The sequence below is a fragment of the Alosa sapidissima genome, chromosome 8 (assembly GCF_018492685.1).
Source record: "Alosa sapidissima isolate fAloSap1 chromosome 8, fAloSap1.pri, whole genome shotgun sequence".
Taxonomy (NCBI): Eukaryota; Metazoa; Chordata; class Actinopteri; order Clupeiformes; family Clupeidae; genus Alosa; species Alosa sapidissima.
Window position 1 is genome coordinate 30582053 of NC_055964.1, and position 25000 is coordinate 30607052.

The window sequence follows — 25000 nt, forward strand, 5'->3', positions numbered from 1 at the left end:
TCATATTATGCAATGTATTGTTGTTATATAACTCATAGATTAATATCTTGGTCAACTGTCTGGAATAACTTGGTTGTAATAACAAGGTCAGATAGGCTAGTCATACTGATTGAAAAAAGGATGCTGCCTGCAAATGTGAATTTCAACAATTATCTTGAACCCTGAAACTCATTGTAGAAGTTTTTTGTTGCATTATTGCATTTTTATATGTATATATTTATATTTGACTCAGACAACATTTTGACCCTGAGGTCTTCATCAGCTTTTTGTATGACATATATGAAGCGTTTTCTAAAAGATATATTGAACCTGATGAAGCAAACTGCGAAACGTGTTGTTCATGCCAAATAAAGTCAGCAAAATATATATACCCTCCAGTGTGCGATGTATACTATTTTTTGAGTTTTTATATATATATATATATATATATATTTGTTTGTTTGTGTCTGAAGCATTTTCTAAAAGATATATTGAACCTGATGAAGCAAACTGCGAAACGTGTTGTTCATGCCAAAAAAAGTCTACTATTTTTACATACAGCGATGTATACTATTTTTTGAGGTTTTTATATATATATATATATATATATATATATATATATATTTGTTTGTTTGTGTCTCTCTCTTCCCCCCCTTGCAGACGCTCTCCTGGCGGACCTGGAGTCCTCCACTGCCCACATTTCCAAATTTCCCGCCTTCTTGCCCGACGAGACGCCCTACTCCTTCCCCAGCAATAGTGGGCGGAGCCTCAGGGATGACCCCACCCCCCCGCCAGTGCCGCCCCCTCCCTCCGCCGAAGCGCTGAACGGATGTCTGCTCTGCCCTCCTGACTCTCACTACTCCTCCCAGCAGGTGAGAGAGATGAAAGGTCTAGACAGAGGAGCATGTTCTTCTTTACTGTAACCAATATAAAGGCAAACCTTTTTTCTTTGGTTTTGAAAATGATCAGTTAAACTGTGAAGCCCTTGGCAACAATGAAAAAAAGGCCATCCTTTCAGAACAGGGACACTCAGCTGAATAAAAATACGATTCACTCAGCTGAAAAATACGATTCACAGTGTCATAACCTGGGGGAATATAACATAACCTAACTGTTTAATATTTCTGTACACAGACATTTATATAAATGTGTGTATATTCTATCGTTCAACTGACAGAAAGAGTATATAATATTGTTCTGCACACTAATATGTGTTTTATTTGTTTTGTTTTGTTTTTGCTGTTATATGTGGTAATTGTGTGTACGTTTATAGGCACATTTCTTATTCCCTATGTCACTCATTCTTAGTATGGTTGCTATGACAATGCCATTGTGTTTTCAGTCGCTGGGCTCAGTCCAAAAGAGCAGCACATGGTCTCGGGGAAGTACTAGTCCCCCTCTGTCCCATTTAGAAGAGGACCACATCTACAGGTAGGCCTCCTCCATCTCAGCTATGAGGCAGAGCGTGTGTGTGTGTGTGTGTGTGTGTGTGTGTGTGTGTGTGTGTGTGTGCGTGCGTGCGTGCGTGCGTGCGTGTGTGTGTGTGTGAGTGAGTGAGTGTGTGTATTTGAAGATAGACAGGACCAGATGGAACAGGTGGTGTGATAGCTGCTTACTTGATGTTTTGTTTAGCATTGCTGTGTCTGGATTACTTGTTTGTGCTACTTATGACTTTCTCTTAGCCAGGCTAACTTCCTCTCTCTCTTTCACTCTCTCTCTTTCTCTGTCTGGCTCTCTCTCTCTCCCGCACTCTCTCTCTCTCTCTCTCTCTCTCTCTCTCTCTCTCTCTCTCTCTCTCTCTCTCTCTCTCTCTCTCTCTCTCTCTCTCTCTCTCTCTCTCTCTCTCTCTCTTTATGCAGTTTCCCCAATAAGCAGAAGATGTCTGACTCCTCGTCTGCGATGATGGCCACTGCTCTGGGCAGTAACTTGTCAGAGCTGGACCGTCTACTCCTAGAGCTCAATGCAGTTCAAGACACGCCTGGATTCCCCACTGATGGTAACACACACACACACACACACACACACACACACACACACACACCGCTCGCACACACACACACACACACACACACACACACACACACACACACACACACACACACACACACACACACACGCTCGCACACACACACACACACACACACACACACACACACACACACACACACACACACACACACACACACACACACACACGCACGCACATATGATCATATTTTAAAGCTTGTCTGTGTATGTTCCAAACACTTATTTAAGCCCCCCCCCCTCCACTTTCTTCTCCAGATGAGGAGGCGCCCCCCCTGCCTGCGTGTAGCCTCTACTCCTACGGGCAGCAGGAGAACGGGGCAGCTCCTGGTATCACACTGACCCCTGCTGGACTGGAGTCCCCCCAGCAGAACGGCACCACAGGCAGCAGCAGCCTGGACAAGCTGGAGTGTGTCGTGCCCTCTCCAGTGTAAGGAACACACACGCGTACACGCACACACATACACACACACACACACACACACACACACACACACACACACAAACTCATGCATGCACATAGACACACACACACACACACATGTGTGCACACAGAAGCTTACACATTGAAGCAAATGTGGAATCAGAAATGCACACACACACAAACATTAAAAAAAATGTTTTACATAATGTGTGTGTGTGTGTGTGTGTGTGTGTGTGTGTGTGTGTGTAGACCCAGCCCTTTCGCGCTCCACAGTGAGTTGACGGACAGCCAGTTTGACTCATCGCAGCAGGCCCGGATCTCTGCCACATCAGCTACTCGCGAGCTGGACGAACTTATGGCCAGCCTGTCCGACTTTAAGGTGCAGAGCTGTGTGTGTGCGTGTGTGTGTGTGTGTGTGTGTGTGTGTGTGTGTGTGTGTGTGTGTGTGTGTGTGTGTGTGTGTGTGTGTGTGTGTGTGTGCGTGCGCGTGGCTGAGTGTATACGTAATAGTGGAGACGAATGGGAGAGGTGTGTGTGAAGTCTCTCAGCTGGGGTCTGTGTTCTTCAGACTGACTGAGATGATTCCTGTCTGTCTTCAGGGTTCCTCTTCTGAGGCCTATTTCCTATTTCCTGACTGTCTCCTCCACTGCAGCATCTGCACATTTAGACTTCATTACTTCATACTTCATCTGCTAACTTTCCTCTTTTATTTCCTTTTGATTCTCTTCCTTCCTTCCTTTTCCTCCTCTGTTTCTTTGGTCATTCTGTTTTATTCTCCTCACTTCCTCCAATCCTTCCTTCTTTCATCTTTTCTTCCTTTCCTCCTCCTTCTCTTCTACTCCTTCTGTCCATTCTACAGCCCAGCTCTCAGGGCTCAGAGTCGCTGTTTGATCAGAAATCCTCTAGTCCTCCAGCTATCCCATCAGCCCCTGTGGTATCTGCCCTCCTCCCCCCATCCCTCTCTTGTGACTCCCCCCTGCCCTCCTCGGCAGGTGTCTCTCTGGAGCTGCACATCGTGGAGGATGGGGTGGAGCTCTCTGTGCCCCCCCAGGCCAGCGCCTCTCTCCCGAAGCCCAGCTCGGAGCTCTCTCTGTCGGCCGCGGCCTCCTCCCTCAGCCCCCCCAGCTCCGGATCCTGCTCCACCTCCCCCTCCAGCTCCCGCCTGTCTCCGGACACGATCATCGACGTGTCGGCCTCCATGTTCAGCGCCCGCACCGACCCGCTGGTGGTGCTCACCCAGACGGTGGCCTCCTCGCCCGCCCACACCCCCACGCATGCCGGCAGTGCCGCCCCCACCCCTCCCAAAACTGGCACCCCTTCCCCCGCCTCCTCCAGCCCCCACCTGAAGCTGGAGCCCTTCAGCTCCCTCTCCACCCTGGCCCCGGCCCCCATCACCAAGTCCCCTAGCCCCATCCCCTCCCCGAAAAAGCCCTCCCCCTCCCCCGAGCGATGGAGTCCCCTGGTCCTCCCTGCAGTCAACGGCCTCTCCCCTTCCCCAAGAAGCCTCACCCCTCCTGTCTCAAAGTCTCCTGCTCCTGCTCCTGCACCTCCTCTCGCAGCTCCTGTTGTTGAATCTCCTGTCCTCTCCTCCTTCTCTCTCCTTCCATCTCTCTCTCTCTCCTCGCTGCCCTCCTCTAAGAGCTCCAACCCTCCAGGGGATCCCCCCGAGGCGGCAGGCCAACCCCAGCCTCACGCATCCTCGCAGGGGCACGAGGAGGCGCAGCCCTCACTGGACGAGGCCCTGGACAAGCTGCTGTCCATGAGCTTCTCTACCAAACCTGAGAACGAGGCTCTGATGTCGGCAATGCAGGGGTCCAAGCTTAGTGCTGAACCACCACAGGAAGTGTTCGAGGAGCCCATCATGCCGATGGACCGGCGGGACGTGCGACCCGACACCCAGCTGTCGCAGTCGTTGCCAACGGAGTCGGAGCTGGGCGACGGAGGACTGGACTACCAGTCGGACGCACGCAGTGACCTGGACTGGGCGGAGATGGAGCTGAAGATGGTGTACGACGGCGCCGACGGCTCCATGACTCCGCTGACCGAGGCCAGCTGGATGGACGAGTCGCTCACGCCAACGTCCTCCTGCCCCGGCACGCCCGACGGCCAGTTTGACCTCTACCCCATGCAGCCTCTCACGCTGGACCGAGTCTCCGCCTCCGGACACGTACGACATGCCACCCACAGGGCTTACCGCACACTGCCTGCTGCATGACCACTACCGCCTGGCAACTGCCGACTGATAGCTGCTGACTGGCATTGGCATCTGTTGACTGCCTTTGGGCTGGTGTGTAGAGTAACCCAGCAGTACACCTCTGGTGTGTGACAGTGCAGTGTAGTGTAGTGTAGTGTAGTGTAGTGTAGTGTAGTTGGGTTTGGAGAGTCATTGGGTTTGGAGTGTAGTTGGGTTTGGAGTGTAGTTGGGTTTGGAGAGTAGTTGGGTTTGAAGTGTAGTTGGATTTGGAGTGGAGTTGGGTTTGGAGAGTCATTGGGTTTGGAGTGTAGTTGGGTTTGGAGAGTCATTGGGTTTGGAGTGTAGTTGGGTTTGGAGAGTCATTGGGTTTGGAGAGTAGTTGGGTTTGGAGTGTAGTTGGGTTTGGAGTGTAGTTGGATTTGGAGTGGAGTTGGGTTTGGAGTGTAGCTGGGTTTGGAGAAGTGGTCACCTCTAGATGTCATGATGAGTGATGAGTGTAATAGGTGGGGCTATATGCACAAGAGCTCATCAACTCAACAGTTAACAGCAACTGAAGTGTAACACACACACATCAGTCAGAGTTGTGACTTATGAGTCCCGGCTGCAGATTCAGGCCTCCACCCTGAGGATGTGCTGCTTGTCCCTTATGGTCTGGGTGCATATTGAGTCTCATGGTCTGGGTGTATATTGAGTCTCATGGTCTGGGTGTATATTGAGTCTCATGGTCTGGGTGTATATTGAGTCTCATGGTCTGGGTGTATATTGAGTCTCATGGTCTGGGTGCATATTGAGTCTCATGGTCTGGGTGTATATTGAGTCTTATGGTCTGGGTGCATATTGAGTCTCTTATGGTCTGGGTGTATATGGAGTCTTATGGTCTGGGTGCATATTGAGTCCTATGGTCTGGGTGTATATTGAGTCTTATGGTCTGGGTGCATATGGAGTCTTTTGGTCTGGGTGTATATTGAGTCTCATGGTCTGGGTGTATATTGAGTCTTATGGTCTGGGTGCATATTGAGTCCTATGGTCTGGTGTATATTGAGTCTTATGGTCTGGGTGTATATTGAGTCTTATGGTCTGGGTGTATATTGAGTCTTATGGTCTGGGTGTATATAGAGTCTTATGGTCTGGATGTATATTGAGTCTTATAGTCTGTGTTTATACTCATGGAAAGACACACATTTCATACATGAAGGAGGATTGTGAGGACAATTTTCCTCCTCATTCTCCCAGATTCCCAACATGTGTGTTAAGCACTAAATCACAGATCCCACTTAACACTTTAACGAGTAACAACATTTGTTGAAGTTGAAGTATCATTGATTGATGTTGTTTTGGACACTTTACTTAAAGTTTGTAGATCTTGATCCAGCTTTTGTTTGTGGGTTTGCATGTGTGTGTTGCTTAATTCACCTGTTACACTTTGTTCAGTTTAACTGCGTGGTCTAAGCTGCACAGCCATTGGCTTATGCTGGATAAAGTGTGCTATGATTGGCTAATGCTGAAGTAGAATGCATTTCTGATTGGCCCATAAGAGTATGGACTGGACTGGAGTGGACTAAGCTGTAGCATGATGGGCTTTCACAGGAGTGGAGTGTGCTATGATTGGCTTTTAAAAGAATGTGCTGCTATGTGATTGGCTCATACTGAATTGGAAAGCGCTGTGATTGGCTTGTGCTGAAGTGAAATGCACTTTGATTGGCTCGCCCCTGGATTGGAACTCACTGTGATTGGCTTGCGCTGAAGTGGACTGCGCTACGCTTGAATCACCCTCTGAACCCTCACAGCCTCTCTCCTTCCCGATCAGCTCAAGTCTGTGATCAGGCGTACGAAGGAGACGCCCAACGTGCACCCCATGTACCGAGAGAACCACCCACGGCGTAAGATGGGGCCACTCATCTACCACAAGAGCAACTCACAGGACCGGCTCATCGAGGAGCTGCAGGGCAAGCTGGGCATCAGCCGCAAGGAGCGGCCGCGCAAGCAGCCCGACGAATGGCTCACAGAGGGCGTGATCGTCATGAACAACCCCAAGCGTTCGCGAGAGGAGCGCAACGGTCCAGACGTAGACAAGGTAGAGGAGGAGAGAGAGAGAGAGAGAGAGAGAGAGGGAGGGGAGCATGGGAGGAGGGAGAGAAAGAAAGATGGAGAGAGTGGAAGAATGTGAGAGAGTGAGGAGAGAAACAGGGAGGAATTGAGGTGTGATCACAACCTCAAACACTTGTAAGAGGACTGCACCAGATGAGGATAAGGTAGAGGAGAGAGAGAGAAAGAGAGAGAGAGAGAGAGAGGAGGTCAACAGAGGAAAAAGGTACCCAGATAGCAAACATACACTGGGACGGAACTGGGCCACACCTACCACAACGTCCGGCATGGATCTGCATAATGGACCTGATCCGGCGTCCAAACGCACATCGGTCCAAAATCGGTCTGGATCCGTTTGACGGATCTGGTACCAATAAGGGCTAAGACTGGCCCAGTTCCGTATGGTTGTCTGTGTTACTGACGTGTTCCAGTTCTGTTTATCATATGCAATACGGGTCCGCTTATTGTGTGTGGTACGGACCCGTTTATCAGACATCAGCCGGCTTTATTTAACATGTGAAATGTGATTGGTAATTAGGGCTAATTATCCTGAAAAATCTGTTTGCTACACATTTGCTAACAGGTTAGTTATAGGTTCACCCAGGCTAAAGTTCGTAACGTTTTCCCAACAGCTCAACTGATAAACATAAGCTAGGCTACAAACACAAGGGGGGTAAAAAAAACTTTACACATAAGTGTCTTATTATTTTTTTTATTCAACAACCTGGCTGTAGAAGTGCAATCCCAGACAAAGTTTAAGTCATGTTATTCCACTGTTCCCATCAATATTCAGGCTGTCTTCCTTAGTCATCTCCATGGTCAATCTGAAACAACACAAAATAAACATTAGCCATTTATTCCTTTTTGCAAATAGGCTAAGTCACAATTACACTCGTTTTTTTATCATCAGTGATCCTGTTAGCGTTATCACTGTTTTTTCCAAAATAGTTATTGTGATGGCTGTTTTGCTTAAGTTAAGCTAGTTGTTGTTGCTGGAAAATAATAGTAAAGTTATCAATCGTTCGGTTTCTTGTTGTTGTCTCTGAATAAACCAACAGAGATAAAAAGCAGATACTACCTTGAAAAGTTGGCCTGTCCTAGTCCAACCCCAGGCTGGCAAATCATGTCAAAAGATTGATAGTGAGCAAACCAAAGATCCTTGATTAATGTTACTGCTTGGACTTCTGCATGCGTGGCAAGAATATGGGGTTGTCTCATAGCACTGTTTGGTCTGACACAAACAACAATTGACTACTTTTACCACTGCTAGGTAATAATAAAAATAATGAAACGAGCATATGATCAATATTGAGCCAACTATATCTTCTTTTCCAGCCTTACTGTAGAAATGAAGTGGCCATGGGAACATAGTGCACCCCCATGGTTTCTAAATTTGTGCCATTCCAAACTACCTTTTTTTTCTTTAGCAGCCAGTTGATAATGAAGTAGGGAAAGGACAGTCAATTTAGCAGAATCAGCACCTTAATTAATATCATTACCACCTGGGTCTGCTGTGAAAAAATGGTCCTTCGGCTCATATCCGTATCACAGGTTTGGGCCAAATCAGTGTTTTGTATTTTAAACGCATCTCCTGACTTCCAGTTGAGTTGCGGAAATTGGACCTGGGACAAATCTGTAAACCGGTGATAAAACAGCATTGCTAGCAGAGCTGACACCTGTATCAGGAGCAGACCTGGCCCACAGTCAGATACCGTATGTCCGCTACAGGCGGATCTAAAGGCTTTTATGCGGATCCGGCCCAAAGGAAATTGCTATCTGGGTAGTAGTGGAGGAGGTAGGAAAGGGGTATGTTGGGATGGACAGAGGAGTGGACAGAGAGATGGAGAGAAAAGAGAGATAGAGAGGAAGTAGAGATAGAGAGGAAAAGATTGTAACACCAGATCCATCAGGTCGTCATCATCATTATAGAGCTACTTTCATTTCTAACTGTTTTCATTGTTCTGTCCTGTTTTCAGTGTTTCTTTTGAACTTTTGGTCTTGTTCTGATGATAATCTTTCCATTCCTTTCCTGCTCTCCTCTTCCTCCTCCTTCTCTCCTCCCCCTCTTCATCCCTCCATCTCTCCTCCTCCTCTTCCTCCTCCTTTTCTCCTCTTCCTCTTCCTCCCTCCTTCTCCTCTTCCTCATCCTTCTTTCCTCCCCCTCTTCCTCCCTCCATCTCTCCTCTTCCTCTAGATTATCATTCCTCCTGATTCTCCGCTCCCTCAGCGGAAGGTTATCCCTCCCCCCCTCTCGCCCCCCACCCCTCGCCGTGAGGAGCCCAAGAGGCCCCCCCCAGTCAAGCAGGTCCCCCCGCCCCTGCCACCACCACCCCCACCTGCCCCCTCCCCTCCACCTCCGCAGCAGGAACCAGCACCACCCCCGGTGGAACCTCTCGTTAAAAAAGTGGAGCCCCCCTCACCCCCTCCAGTCCAGCGGAGACCCCCGACCCCCCCAATGCCCCCGACCCCTCCGGCCTCTGCGCCCATGGAGCCCCCTGCCCCCAAACCTACCCCACGCCCTCCGCCTCCTCCGGTGCAGGCCCCTCCACCCAGAGAGCCCACCCCTCCTCCTCCCGCGCCTGCCCCCAGACAGCTGGTGTCGGTGGGGAGCCAGACGGAGTATGACCCCCTCTTCCCTCCCATGCAGGAGTGGAGCTCAGTTAAGACCCGCTGGTTCTGCGGATCACTAATGTCCAGCATGAGCACTTTAAGCACGCTGAGTTAGAGCAAAATGCTGACGTTTGTTTTCGTGAAATTTTCTGTTGTTAGCAGTTGTTACCGGATATAGCAGTACCAGTTTGTAACAAAGCATTACCCAGTATTCTACACAAACAAACATCATAGCAACATAGTGACAGATAGAGGCTGGACACTATTGTTTCTACGACTGATTTAATGAGACACAAACCAGACAGAACTGCTAATAAACAGAGCGTATCTATGGCTCTTATTTACTGTAAATAAGGGCAGCCATCTTGGAATTCCGAACTCGGGATACTCTGGGCTCCAACGAGCTGACATGTCAGGATACAACTTCAGGGGCATTCCATTTGCAACTTACTGTTAGTAGCTCAGGAAAACAACTCTGTGACCAACTCGAGTAGACAAATGGAACACAGCAATATGGAACACGCGAGTTTCAAATGAGGGAGGGAGGGGCGAGCTAGCTCTCTGTTTTGTTTGAACGTCAACAGAAGTGACATTACCCAATATCACTTAGAGCACCTTTAACTCAGTGTGTTTAAAGGTTACTAATGTGTCCACCCAAGCTGGTGGTATGAGTGAAGGGGTACTGTTGCCTGTGTGTGTGTGTGTGTGTGTGTGTGTGTGTGTGTGTGTGTGTGTGCACGTACGTGAGTGCTGGCCTCTGTGTGGATCCCTGTGCCAAAGGGGCTGGGTGAAGTGGGCAGGGAGATCAGGCAGTCTTGACCTTTGACCTTTCTGCTTGAAAAAGAATCAGGTTACCACAGATGGACAGTGTCCATTACAGGAAACTGAAGGATTTTTTAAATGTTTTTTTTGTTTGCATGTAGATATTTGACTGATTAACAGTAGGCAAAGGTTCAAACTGATTTTCCAAACAGAAAGTCAGTTGCTGATGTGGACTTGTGAAGGAGTTTAACATGTGTGATGGAATGTTTGTTTTATATAACTGACAAATGGCTGCATGTTTGCAATCTGCCCCAATGACCTCATCTAACGAGCAGTGAACTCAAACACATGGCTCAGATTGCTGATGGCTTGTTTACGTATTGTATTATCCGTGTTTGTATGCACAGCTGCATGTCCAGTATCTGTGTGTGTGTGTGTGTGTGTGTGTATGTCTGATTTTTTGTGCATGTGTTTGTGTGTGTGTCTGGTTCTGGGCTTCCTGTTTTGTGACCCTGACTTCCTGTGCTGTGTAGATTATGGCCCAGGGGAAGGGCTCCCATCCGCAGGGTAATAAGCTGGACACCATGCTGGGCAGCCTGCAGTCGGACCTCAACAAACTCGGGGTGCAGACCGTGGCCAAGGGTACCTGTGGGGCCTGCTGCAAGCCCATCATTGGCCAGGTGAGGGCGCTGGTGCTCAGTAAATCAGCTTGTGAGCAGGAACATGATTTACCAAGCCAAATAACTTCCAGTGAAGGACATGATCAGATTATTTGAACACCAGCTTGTTGCGTGAATGTCAAGTGGTTCAAGTTCAAGCCTTGAGACATTCATATAGTATGTTGCCATATGAATCAACACATATATTGATTCATATATATTGTGGAATATTGTGGAAAAATATGTAAAGTTTAAAGATTTTTTTGTCAATGGTTCCAAACCATGGTGTGTTTGTGTCTTCATTCTGCCTATTGTCTTGTTTAAGGTTGTCTAGCTGCACGTGTATGAAATGTTACATATATTATGTGTGTTTTGCAGTTGGTGACAGCCATGGGCCGTACGTGTATGAAATGTTACGTATGTCATGTGTGTTCTGCAGTTGGTGACAGCCATGGGTCGCACGTGGCACCCAGAGCACTTTGTGTGCACACACTGTCAGGAGGAGATCGGTTCCAGAAACTTCTTTGAGCGCGACGGGTTGCCCTACTGTGAGAGAGACTACCACCACCTCTTCTCCCCCCGCTGCAATTACTGTAACGGACCCATATTGGATGTAAGAACCACACACACACACACACACACACACACACACACACACACACACACACACACACAAACACACTCACACAAATACATATATCCATACGCATATTGTACATACATTAAGACACACACACATACGCATCCTCTCGCTCACAAATAACCACACACACACACACACACATAAGACACACACACTCACAAAAAATGCACACAGTTACAGTACATTCATAGTGATTTTTGCTAATACATTTGCTAAAACATGTTTGTCACAGAAAGTGGTAACTGCCCTGGACCGGACGTGGCATCCAGAGCATTTCTTCTGTGCACACTGTGGATCTTTCTTTGGGCCTGAAGGTCAGTGTTTCCCATTCCAGCAGACTGTGCCCTTAACACAGTGTCTGAGGCCAGTAATAAGTGATGACCAAGTCAAGTGTCATACAGTATGTGTATGTGTGTTTATGTTAGTTTTCATCTACACATGTGTGTCTGTGTGTGTGCGTTCGCCTACATGTGTGTGTCTTTACACATGTCCGCGCGTGTGTGTGTGTGTGTGTTTACGTTTGTTTTCGTCTACACGTGTGTGTGTGTGTGTGTGCGTGTGTGCGTTCGCCTACATGTGTGTGTCTATATACATGTCCACGCGTGTGTGTGTGTGTGTTTGTACACGTGTTTGTGTTTGTCTACATGTGTGTGTGTGTGTGTGTGTGTGTGTGCGCCACAGGCTTCCATGAGAAGGATGGAAAGGCGTACTGTCGGAAGGACTACTTTGACCTGTTTGCGCCCAAGTGTGGAGGCTGTGCCCGCGCCATCCTGGACAACTACATCTCAGCGCTGAGCTGTCTGTGGCACCCAGAGTGCTTCGTCTGCAGGGTGGGTGTGTGTATGTTGGTGTTGGTGTGTGTGTGTGGGTTTAAGTATAAATACTCTTTTGATCCCGTGAGGGAAATTTGGTCTCTGCATTTATCCCAATCCGTAAATTAGTGAAACACACTCAGCACACACACTAATCCCAGCGCAGTGAGCTGCCTGCAACAACAGAGGCACTCGGGGAGCAGTGAGGGGTTAGGTGCCTTGCTCAAGGTCTGGTCGGGGTTCGAACCGGCAACCCTCCGGTTACAAGTCCGAAGCGCTAACCAGTAGGCCACGGCTGCCTCTAGTGGTTAAGGAGCTGGGCTAGCATGCAGTAGTAGTGTAGTGGTTAAGGAGCTGGGCTAGCATGCAGTAGTAGTGTAGTGGTTAAGGAGCTGGGCTAGCATGCAGTAGTGTAGTGGCTAAGGAGCTGTGCTAGCATGCAGTAGTTGTGTAGTGGTTAAGGAGCTGGGCTAGCATGCAGTAGTTGTGTAGTGGTTAAGGAGCTGGGCTAGCATGCAGTAGTGTAGTGGCTAAGGAGCTGTGCTAGCATGCAGTAGTTGTGTAGTGGTTAAGGAGCTGGGCTAGCATGCAGTAGTTGTGTAGTGGTTAAGGAGCTGGGCTAGCATGCAGTAGTGTAATGGCTAAGGAGCTGTGCTAGCATGCAGTAGTTGTGTAGTGGTTAAGGAGCTGGGCTAGCATGCAGTAGTTGTGTAGTGGTTAAGGAGCTGTGCTAGCATGCAGTAGTGTAGTGGTTAAGGAGCTGGGCTAGCATGCAGTAGTTGTGGGTTTGATTCCTGGCTGCCTCCATTGTGCCCTAAGTTGCTCTGGGGAAACTGGCCCTTGTAATAATTGACATAATGAATTGCCAAATGAATTAATATGAATGAGCCATGTGTTGTCTATATTGTTGTCCAACAGGAGTGTTTCACGCCCTTCGTCCACGGGAGTTTTTTCGAGCACGACGGGCAGCCATTCTGTGAGGTGCACTACCACGATCGGCGCGGCTCGCTGTGCTCAGGCTGCCAGAAGCCCATCACGGGTCGCTGCATCAGCGCCATGGCCAAGAAGTTCCACCCCGAGCACTTCGTCTGCGCCTTCTGTCTCAAGCAGCTCAACAAGGGCACCTTCAAGGAGCAGAACGACAAGCCATACTGCCAGGGCTGCTTCATCAAGCTCTTCAGCTAGAGCCCAACACCACTGCATGGACCTGCGCTAGTGTGTGTGTGTGTGTGTGTGTGTGTGTGTGTGTGTGTGTGTGTGTGTGTGTGTGTGTGTGTGTGTGTGTGTTTGTGTTTGTGTTTGTGTGTGTGTGACAAAGGGCTTGAAAGCCGGACTGTCTGGACATGAATGGTCACCTTAGTTGTGACTGTGATAAGAATTGCTGTGTGTGTGTGTGTGTGTGTGTGTGTGTGTGTGTGTGTGTGTGTGTGTGTGTGGGGACATGTGTCATGACTGTGATAAGAATTTCTGTAGGTATGTGTGCATGTTGATTCAGGATGTGGTTGTGTGAAGGTATCTTCAACAAACAACCAATAGAAAGTTGCGGTGGTGTGGTGGTGTGAGGAGGTGTATTTGGGTAATGTTGATGATGATCTGTGGTCTCTGCTCTCTGACTGAATTTTCTACTGATTGCCTAGGAAGGTTTTGATCATGAGAAGTATTCATGGCTGAACACTGTAAAAATGTTTATCACTAATATGAAAGGTTTGATGCTCACTGGCTGAGTGTAACTTGTATGAAATCTGCTTGTTGATTTCCCACGTGTGCAGTTTGTGTTCTGCGAAGAATTGTCCTTTTGGTGAACTTTGCTTGAAGGTTTTGAAAATCCACATTAGTATTTCAAACTGGCCACGATGTTAACAAAACGTGATGACCCAACCCTTACACAACCTGTTTGCACAAACACACACACACACACACACACACACACACACACGCAGGTATTCTCTTCAGGATGAGTTATGTGATCATGTCCTTCTCCGTGAGCATATGTGAGATTATAAAGACGATAGATTAACAGTAAGGAAGGGCATGTCTGTTCCTTCACATTAGAGACACGTGTTCTAGGTTACAGTCTGCAGGCAAAGTCTGGAGATTTTTTCCACTACGTTTTTTGTACTGTTATAACTTCCTAATAACCACTCAAAATATGATTACATCTTCCTCTTGTCTCTTGTAACACTGATGCCTTTAAACGGCGGGAACTTCATCAGCTGATGTTAGTCCTCACACACTAAAATATATATGCTCATATTCTTTCCATCTCAGAGGTAACACAATACTGCAAAACTGAAACTGCTGTTTAGCTGAACATTTTCCATCACTGATACGTTTTCTTTTTTGTTTGTTTGTTTATTGTTTTAGTGTGCAAGTCTTAACCATGTTGAGTGTTGTTGAAATCCTCCCAGGAGTATTTGAGTGACATGGCTGTTTGCGAAAGCCATTGTATGTAACAAAATATTAATCTGCATTAATCCTAAAGCAGCACCAAAAAATTAGATCCTTGAAATCCTTGTATTCTTCCAAATTGTGCATTTAATTGGCCAGGATTTGAAACGCCTCACTTGCAATATTCAATTTCATCTTGTGAAGTGTTATGATGTCAGTTGTCAGTCTGTTTTCAGGTCACTTATGGAATTACAGTACATGTATGTATTAAAGCACAAATAAAGTACATTTTGCTACCTTGGGGCATGGCATGGTTGTCATGGAGACAAGTCGTCCTGGATCAGCTGCAGTCCATCTCCAGGGATGGCACTGGGGAGCCCACGGATGAGCTGGAGATTAATGGCGTTTACAAACGGAAGTTCAGGAGGAGCGTGACGGAATTTGCCACACCTCCTTCTTCATCTGCCAGGTAACTTATTCTGCAGTTTACCTGCCGAAGCAACAGCATTGGCTTAACTTTGCTCACAACCCACCACCTCCCCTCACACCTCCAGTCCTCCTTAGGTGAGAATAAAGGGGCGTATGACTCTACAATATTGTGTATACATTATTATGACACAACAAAAAGGTCTGTGGTATAGATAGAAATAGAAGCACCATATAGTGCACTCTACCCTCAGACAGTAACTGTAAAAGGCTTATTTTAATGGGGTATCTTCTGCACTGCCTGTTATTATTGTGTTGCATGACCGCTGGACTGGTATCCTTTCAAGAACCCTGAACTAAAAATAAACTGCACAGGTGTGCCTGGGTGCAGATGCAAATAAACAAACTGCACAGGTATGTCTGGGTGCAGGTATAAATAAACAATCTGCACAGGTGTGTCTGGCAGCAGATGCAAATGAACTTTGGCCTGGCGCTGTCCACTTAGTGCCTCTATCACACCTGAACGGCTCACTTTACCACCTGTACAGCAATGCACTTGCACCCCGTAATCACCAGGTCATATAATTGTCAAAAAACACCCAATGAACATCAAATAGCAAATATCAGGGAATTAGGTTTGAGTTTCAAAAGCCAAATCTAAGTTCATCCAGTTTTCTCTTCTCCTCCATCAGACTCCTGTCACTTCACACTGTGTCCACACACAGCACACAGAACCCTCCATCTGTCTGTTATCTGTTTGGCTCTCTGGGGGAAATCAGCAGTTAGAAATACAAATGCTGATGATGCCCACGACTTCTCCAGACCACAACACTGCCACCTGTTTACATGACTGGGTATTACAGCACTGATGCTGTAATACCCAGTCGTGCTGACACACGTTCACAAGATAAGCAGTGGGGGGCTCATAGATATCAACAGACCAATCTAATAAAGAAATTATAGGAAAATAGAAAGAAGAAATGTATAATGGTTTTGTTGTTGTTGTTCTTTTATATAAATCTGCCAAATGTCTACTTGTCTTGGCCTTTTTGCTGTAATGGGCCATGCTGATGCTGAGTATTTTCTTTATGTGTGTCAGACTATATTCACACTTGAGGGAAATCATTTGTATTATACCTAACAGAAAATACTCAAGACACGAAACTAAATGAACACACTATTAAAATACACACATCATGAATATAACCTCAGTCTTGATTTATGCCTGGCTCCTACAGTAGGCTACAGCTTTTTTAACTCCTTGCTGTGCAGACTTTGAGGTACATAGTACAACATATCTCCACTAGATGGCAGAACCATCACAGCTGATATCCAATTATGAATAGACGCTGCCCTGCGCCCGTCTGACCATGCATTTTGTCACTTCTGAATCGGTGGCTTTACATGAATGTGTCCCGAATTCCGATAGGCCTAACCTACTTTTTTTTCCAATTATCTAGTGTGAGGGGAAAGTATTTTAAGAGTTTATTTTCCTTTCTTTTAATATTTGGGATGTTTTTCACTTTTCCTTATCCATGGGAAACTCACAATTAAAGCAATAAATTAGAGATGTAGGCTATACAGCTCATGTTAGTATTTTATAATAGGTCACATCATGTATGCAGCTTGTCATGTTATTAATTATTCATGATTAACAAAAGTGGGCTGGCACTTTACGTTCTGCACGCAACAAGGAAGCTGAACAACACTCAGAAGAAACGAAAGTGAAAGAAAGTTGTTACTCAGCAGCTTCTCGTACGCTAGTGTTTGTTAGCACGTAAGGAAAATGGCAGAGGCGATTTCAAGTAACGACGACATTTTAATGTGCTCGATTTGTTTGGATCTACTGAAGGATCCTGTGACTCTTAACTGTGGACACAATTACTGCACGGGCTGCATTAAGGGATGCTGGGATCAGGAAGACCAGAAGGGAGTTTACAGCTGCCCACAATGCAGACAGACTTTTACTCCGAGACCTGTTTTAAACAAAAATAATGTTGTTGCAGAGCTTGTGGAACAACTAAGGAAGACCAGAGTGCACGCTGCCCCTCCTGCTCTATCTACTGCTGGACCTGGAGATGTGGAGTGTGATGTCTGCACTGGGAGAAAACTCAAAGCTGTGAAGTCCTGTCTGGATTGTCTGTTGTCTTACTGTGAAACTCACTTCAAAGTTCATAATGAAGTAAACCCAAGAAAACACTCAGTGGTTGATGCCACAGGCCAGCTACAGGAGAGGATCTGCTCTGAACATAAGAAAGTTTTAGAAATATTTTGTCGTACTGATCAGAGTTGTATCTGCTACCTGTGCACGATGGACGAACATAAAGGCCATGACACAGTCACAGCTGCTGCAGAATGGAAAAACAAACAGGTGAGTACTGGAGCTACACGTGTGTCTTCATTTTATTTGAAAGGTGTGATACACAAATAATGTGTTTTTAACAGGAACATTATACTTCTTAAAGTTTACTGATTTTTTGCAGACTCTTGTTCTCATTAGAGAACTCACAATCCAGGAAATCATTAGCAGGTGCAAAGTGCAAAATGTTGTATAACCTGTTAAACATTGACATGGCAGCATCAACCTGAATGTGATACGGCGGGTCCAATATACAGGTTCTGACCCAGCTTGATTTGTGTTTAATGCTTTAAACCAGTTCTCCAACTGAAAAGAGTTCATGTTATTTATATTACCTGTTCATCAAGACATAGCAATGGGCTACATGTATTTGTAATCATTGTTTTGATAAATAAATAGGAAGCATAGTTGAGTTTGTCTGTATTTCTATGAACAGAAGCAGTTGGGGCAGACCCAGAGGAGATTCCAGCAGAGACTCCAGGAGAGAGAGAAGGAGCTGCAGGAGCTGAGGAAGGCTGTGGAGACTCTCAAGGTGAGTAGGGACTAAGGAACTAGGAACTAAGCTGCAAAATCAATAACATTAATGCTTAATTCTCGGGGTCAAAATTGGCAGTACTGTAAAGAGTTCTAATTCTTGTGTCAAATTAAGCCTGTGATATAACTGCTGAGTTCTGGGGGATGAAAGAGTCAACATTAGCAGTATCAAGTTTTATTTCCACCTTCTTGGGCCAGATTGTTGTTAGCCCAGTGAGTAACTGTGCCTCTGCTGCCATCTCTACAGCACACAAAGACCCACTGACACCATGAAACACTTTCAGCTTCACCTCCCTCTGTGTGTCTCCTGCCCTCCTCTTTGTGTGTCTCCTAACAGAGCTCTGCACAGACAGCAGTGGAGGACAGTGAGAGGATCTTCACTGAGATGATCCGCTCCGTTGAGAGAAGGCGCTCTGAGGTGACAGAGCTGATCAGAGTTCAGGAGAAGGCTGAGGTGAGTCGGGCTGAAGGACTCCTGAAGCAACTGGAGCAGGAGATTGCTGAGCTGAAGAGGAGAGATGCTGAGCTGGAGCAGCTTTCACACACAGAGGATCACATCCATTTCCTCAAGGTAACATTGACCTGCCCTCCTGAAACTGAACATAAATGTAAAGAATAAGACAAAATATTGAGTTGATAGCTTTCTGTGAAATATATGACATATGTCCAAACATCAACATTGTGGAATAAAACTCTGTATGTGAGCTGTATGATGTTTGATGAGGTAACACATAGATTGTATTGCTTTACATGCAGTATGTACAGTATTTATCTAACATGCACACACACTTAAACACACTAATGCACAATTACACACACACACTAAACCAACTGATGAACTTCATTATGTCTGCAGCATTTGGGGGAAACAGCCCTGACTGAATATTCAGGTGGCCTGTCTCTTCTTGTGTGTTTCTCTCTGCAGAATGTTGTCAGTCACTGGTGCTCCTTGCAGTACAGTTCCAACCAGCATGACCTTCATAATAAACTGTTCAACTCTTATATTTTTCTCGGTAGAATATTCCATCCTTCAGAGATTCTCCTCGCTCTAAAGACTTACCCAGCATAACCTTCAGCCAAAGTTTCTCTTTTGAGGCTGTGAAGGAATCTGTCTCTGCAGTGAAGATGCAGCTGGAGGAGAAACTGGAAGACATTTTCAAGCAGGAAGTAGCCAAGATATCTGCAAAAGGTTGGACAAATATCTAGAATGGGCACAATTATGAACTTTTACAACACACTGTTATATTCAAACAGTTTTGGATTAATTTCACTCTGTGTGTTCTGTGTCTCTCAACAGTGGCACAAATCAAGATCATCCAGTCTTTAGAATGTAAGTCTGTCATTAAGTTACATTTCCCAAAAAGTAGAGTACACACAAAAGAATAATATGCAACGCAAGATGTGCGTTTGTTTGTTTTGTTGATCCTGGGTGAATGAGTGTCTCTGTGTTGGTTCCCAGATACTGATCCTGAACTCCCAGTCAGAAGAACAAACAGTAAGGAGGTGCTGCCACCAGCCAGTAAGTCTTTACTCACTGATTCTAACAGCCTCCAAGTCTCTACATTTGGGGTCAAGCAACGGAATGATGGTCTCACTGAATCTTTTCATCTTTAAAACATTCTTTCAGATATCAAACCTATAAAGGCATGGGGGTTGTGGCTGGGCCCCAGAGTTAAGATCTTTACATTTATCAATAACAACAAACAAAAGCAGAAGCTGAGATCAGAGATAGAGTTAGAATTCAGCTTTAACAAACAGTAACCTTATCATTTACTCCAAACCACTAGATTACACCAATTACTTCTGCAGTTGTCTTGTGATAATGAACTGATTGTGGTGGGTTAGAACTGAAGGTCCTCTAAACATGCCCCTACCCTCCTAATGAAGATGAGGGCCTCTAAACATGCCCCTACCCTCCTAATGAAGATGAGGGCCTCTAAACATGCCCCTACCCTCCTAATGAAGATGAGGGCCTCTAAACATGCCCCTACCCTCCTAATGAAGATGAGGGCTTCTAAACATGCCCCTACCCTCCTAATGAAGATGAGGGACTCTAAACATGCCCCTACCCTCCTAATGAAGATGAGGGACTCGTCAGTGGGAGGTTGGAGGCCTTTAAGATTTAAGTAGCTGGGGACTCATAATGCCACATAACATTCTTTATACAACCTCTACTGATTTGATTTGAAAATGAATATGCCGTCATCATTATATAGTCTCTTTATACTGCAAAATCTAAGTTTTTGGTAGTAAAGTGACATGTTCTGTTTCAGTGTCTGATGTCCAGGCTGCTTGTCCTGAACCAGTGACCAGAGAGGAGCTCTTGCAGTGTAAGTTGGACACAAACAAACACACGTGCACACCACCACACACCACACGTGCACACCACCACACACCACCCTGCTACACCACCACGCAAACACACATGCACAACTCCACTCCTCTCTAAAAAAAAAAAATCGCCCATTTAAAATCCTACCTTATCAGATGTAATATTGAACCTTTATTTCGATAGACTTTATTTGTATGTCAGTAATTACCAACGACATATACAATGTTTTATATGACAGGTCATGTTAGACATCATTTTAGCAGTAAACGCAAGTAGGCTGCAACCCTGAATATTTGAAGTAGGATATGGATTCACTTACATTGGGACAAAACGGGACAGAAACCTCAGTGTGCGGTGTTCACTGAATTGCTGGCTCATGAGAGAAAACGCCACATGGAAACAAAGCTCATCTGTCAAAGACAAACCTGTCGAGTACTTTGAGAGGTGACATGAGGAGTTGAAGACTTCACAAATGTAATGCCAAACATCAGCATGTTCCAAACAAGTAGGCCTACAGGCACTGTGTGTGTCCTACCATGTAGCTCAGCGTATTCCGCTTGATTGCTAAAAAAAATACATGGGTCGTACACACACACACACACACACACACACACACACACACACACAGCCACATACATATGGGTCATGACTTTGTAAACATGGGGAATTGTGGGTCCCAAAGAAAAGATCAGTTAAGAACCACTGCACTAATGTACTGTATGCAATCACACAAATAAATATGCACACACACACACACACACACACACACACACACACACACACACACACACATACTCACACACAGGCACATACTCACTCTCACACACACACACACACACACACACACAGGCACATACTCACACACACACACACACACACACACACACACACACACACACACACACTCAGGCATACATACACAGACACACACACACAGGCATACACACACACACACACACACACACACACGCACACAGACACATACACACAGGCACACACACACACACACACACACACAGTCTCACAGACAGATACACACACACACATACACACACACACACACACACAGGCACATACACACACACACACACTGGCACACACACAGGCACATACACACACACAGGCACACACACACACACAGGCACACACACACACACAGGCACACACACACACACAGGCACACACACACACACAAGCACACACACACACAAATGCTAGTCTAGAGAAACGGCATGAAAATGTGATATCATGATTATAGTAGAGAAACGGCATGAAAATGTGATATCATGATTATAGTAGAGAAACGGCATGAAAATGTGATATCATGATTATAGTAGAGAAACGGCATGAAAATGTGATATCATGATTATAGTAGGCTACCCAAAATGATCACGGTAATCGGCATTATTGCAATACGACTAAAATGTGCTGAGTTTTGCCCTAAACCTACCAGCTGTCCTCCAAGCACAGTAGCAACAAAACTAAAGGTCAACAGAACCACATTCATATGCTATAGTGTCTTGTCATAAAAGTGGTGTGGCTCCTTTAAGACTCCGTTTGTGTGAGTTCTGGAGCATCCTATAATTCAACTCTCCAACTTGATCTAACTATAGTGTACATCATCTGATTTAAATATTTACAGGTATCAAGGCTATATTTAACATTTAGCATTTATTTTCTATTTGGCCCGTAATGAAATCATGCACTGAACAATTTAACCACAGCTCAGCTTTAAGAAACGTAATATGCATGCTTAGCATTTTGTGAAACTACATTGGAAAAACTCTGGTTGTACAGTTATCTAGGCAATATTGTTAACATTTATTTTGTATTTGGCCTTATCATATATGACAAAAGCCCAACGTTGGAGACCGTGTAGACATTTGCTTGCTTCTGTCTGCCTCATAGGTCTAAATAGCAGCGTGTCGCGGGCCGGATTAAATAGGCCTACGGGCCAATTCAAAAGAGAACTATTTACGTGAGAATATAAGCCTGTGAAGATATAACGCAGATCCACAGATCTCACTAGATTTAGTCATCCTGAAATAATATAGCAGTGGCACATGAAAGCATAGTGACAGTTTCTTAATGGTAGTGAAGTGAAAGTGAAGCGCTGCACCAGTGCCTATAGGCTATGCTGCGGTGGCGGCTCAGTACGAGTTGTAGAACTTCAAATCAGCGCGATTTACCCTTATAGGCTGGTAACGTTAGGCTACATGATCCCTACAGACACTTTCTTATTTTTAACCGTCAATAAGTATGAAAATTAGACCGGATCTGACTATTTGTGGTACGCTAGCTCTACCCGCCACAGTGGCTGGTAAGTTGACCAAATTCACACGCCAGCGCACAAAACTATACTATTTGGCGGGGGGCGGGTGGTTAATTTCCATCCCTGACACGCACACACACACACACACACACACACACACAGTAACATTACAGTTTTTTTCAATCGCTAACAAGCACTTACCCATACTTCAGATACTTTTTCTAAACTCTTAACACAGACTCACACCTACAAAACACAATTGGCTAAATGGATAATTTTCTTCTCAAAAACACATTTTGTTGAATATATACTAACACATCTTTCTCTGCACACACTAACACTAACACACCCAGTTCAGCACATTTTTTCCACAAAAATAAGTCACGCTGAAAGGCATATATGATTCTAACTGTCTCACTGAATTGCATTATGCACACTCAATTCTCACTGGTATCTGCTAGACAACAAGTACCAAAACATGATTAGTTCATAGATTTCACATGTAAAATACATTTTATACAACCCACCCCCATCTTGCCTGTTCATAATTCTGAATTGTGTGCATGTGTGCTTGTACATGTTTATATTTATGTGTGTGTGTGTGGGTGTGTGTGTGTGTGTGTGTGTGCGTGTGTGTGTGCGTGCGTGCATGTGCTTGTGTGTGTGCCTGCGTATGTCCCTGTATGTGTGCATGTGCATGCATGCGTACATATGTCTACTGTGTGAGTATGTGTCATACTTACTTACTGTGAGTGTATGTGTGTGCGTGTGTATCTGTTTATGCACATGTGTGCATATGGAATGGGTTAACATGACCCCTGGAGGCAAACATACGCAAAAAATTGGTCATACTAGGCCCTACGGTTCTCAAGATATTCACAGAAAACTCTGTTGGTGTACGGTCACTAAATGTACACATAGATTATTTTATTGTATGGCCCTCCATGATATTCACAGAAAACTGTCTCCGGCCACCTACAGCCAGTTGGTGTACAGTAACATAAATTAATTTATTGTGTGGCCCCCCATGAACGGAATTCCACGAAACTTGGCGTGCATTCGGAGGGTGTCATAATGATCCTACACTTCCAATTTCGTTCACTTTTGACTATGTTAGGTCACAGTTAGATCACAGATACCTGCGATTACAACACCTCATTTTTACTTTTTTGTTTTTAACTAGGTGGCGCTATACATGAAATGAGTGGTTATGGAATGGGTTGACATGGCCCCTTAACCTTCTAACACTGTTCTGGTCAAAAATGACCGATTTACACATTCCCTGTACCATAAATATGCCATTTTTCACCAGATTGCCTCAAAATCTTATGATATCCTTCACAAAAGGCTTTTGAACACATAGAATTTTTTTTGACTACTTTCTTTGAATTTTGAGTGATTTATTCAATGTAGAAACACTTTTTTTGTTTACGGTCAAAAATGACCGCCATAGGAAATGAATGGGAAAGAGTATAATTTTCATCCAGGAGATAAGACATCTCCTTACACACACTCCTACAACTTACCACCAATGTTCTCTGTTCTCACACACATGCATGCATGTACACACAGAAGCACACACACCCACACACACAAACAGACACACATAGTACACACACGTACACCCACTCACAGATACACACACACACACACACACACATACAGACACACATACAGTACACACACGGACACCCACTCACAGACACACACACACACACACACACACACACTCAGTACATGTTGTCAGTTCATATTGTCATGTTGCCACTTGTACGTGTGAACCACCAATGTTCACACTCATACAGAAACACACCCACCCACACACACACAAGCAGACACACACACACACATGTACACCCACTCACACACACCCACACACAGTTCATGTTGTCATGTTGCCACTTGTGCATGTGAACCACCAATGTTTGCACACACAGCCATGCACACACACACAGAAACACCCCCCCCCCACACACACACACACACACACAGACACATACACACACATGTACACACACACACACACACACACACACACACACACACACACATACACATACACAAACATGTACACACACACACACAGTTCCTGTTGTCAGTTCATGTTGTCATGTTGCCACATGTGCAGGAAAAGCACCAATGTTTGCACACACATGCATGTACACACACGGAAACACACACACACACACACACACACACACACACTCAGTACATGTTGTCAGTTCATATTGTCATGTTGCCACTTGTACGTGTGAACCACCAATGTTCGCACACATACGCGTTCACACTCATACAGAAACACACCCACCCACACGCACACAAACAGACACACACACATGTACACCCACTCACACACACACACACACAGTTCATGTTGTCAGTTCATGTTGTCAGTTCATGTTGTCATGTTGCCACTTGTGCATGTGAACCACACAGCCATGCACGCACACACAGCCATGCACGCACACACAGAAACACCCCCCCACACACACACAC

The 25000-nt window shown here is 45.5% G+C and overlaps 4 protein-coding genes across 9 annotated transcripts in view; 3 read left to right on the forward strand and 1 right to left on the reverse strand.

Annotated features, from left to right (window-relative positions):
- The window catches only part of pxnb (paxillin b), a 35639-nt gene extending 20761 nt beyond the window's left edge, over positions 1 to 14878 (forward strand). Inside the window, exons 2-14 of the mRNA XM_042101512.1 lie at positions 640 to 851; positions 1322 to 1410; positions 1839 to 1975; positions 2263 to 2434; positions 2678 to 2807; positions 3288 to 4595; positions 6430 to 6696; positions 8902 to 9366; positions 10613 to 10759; positions 11178 to 11351; positions 11614 to 11695; positions 12063 to 12211; positions 13112 to 14878. Of these exons, the coding sequence (XP_041957446.1) occupies positions 640 to 851; positions 1322 to 1410; positions 1839 to 1975; positions 2263 to 2434; positions 2678 to 2807; positions 3288 to 4595; positions 6430 to 6696; positions 8902 to 9366; positions 10613 to 10759; positions 11178 to 11351; positions 11614 to 11695; positions 12063 to 12211; positions 13112 to 13378 (3599 nt within the window). The 3' untranslated portion in view covers positions 13379 to 14878. The remainder of the gene's footprint in view (positions 1 to 639; positions 852 to 1321; positions 1411 to 1838; positions 1976 to 2262; positions 2435 to 2677; positions 2808 to 3287; positions 4596 to 6429; positions 6697 to 8901; positions 9367 to 10612; positions 10760 to 11177; positions 11352 to 11613; positions 11696 to 12062; positions 12212 to 13111) is intronic.
- The window catches only part of LOC121714945 (tripartite motif-containing protein 16-like), a 1397702-nt gene that overhangs the window by 1368413 nt on the left and 4289 nt on the right, over positions 1 to 25000 (forward strand). The window lies entirely within an intron of this gene.
- The window catches only part of LOC121714956 (tripartite motif-containing protein 16-like), a 964796-nt gene that overhangs the window by 448390 nt on the left and 491406 nt on the right, over positions 1 to 25000 (reverse strand). The window lies entirely within an intron of this gene.
- The window catches only part of LOC121714941 (tripartite motif-containing protein 16-like), a 12179-nt gene continuing 3879 nt past the window's right edge, over positions 16701 to 25000 (forward strand). Inside the window, exons 1-7 of one of the 5 annotated variants that reach the window (XM_042100188.1) lie at positions 16701 to 17378; positions 17803 to 17898; positions 18238 to 18471; positions 18918 to 19089; positions 19198 to 19230; positions 19360 to 19415; positions 20158 to 20230. In XM_042100188.1, the coding sequence (XP_041956122.1) occupies positions 16794 to 17378; positions 17803 to 17898; positions 18238 to 18471; positions 18918 to 19089; positions 19198 to 19230; positions 19360 to 19415; positions 20158 to 20230 (1249 nt within the window). In that variant the 5' untranslated portion in view covers positions 16701 to 16793. Of the gene's footprint in view, positions 17379 to 17802; positions 17899 to 18237; positions 18472 to 18917; positions 19090 to 19190; positions 19231 to 19359; positions 19420 to 19787; positions 19892 to 20157; positions 20231 to 25000 lie in introns of those variants that run through there. The other 4 variants (XM_042100189.1, XM_042100192.1, XM_042100191.1 and 1 more) reach the window with 4 other exon arrangements.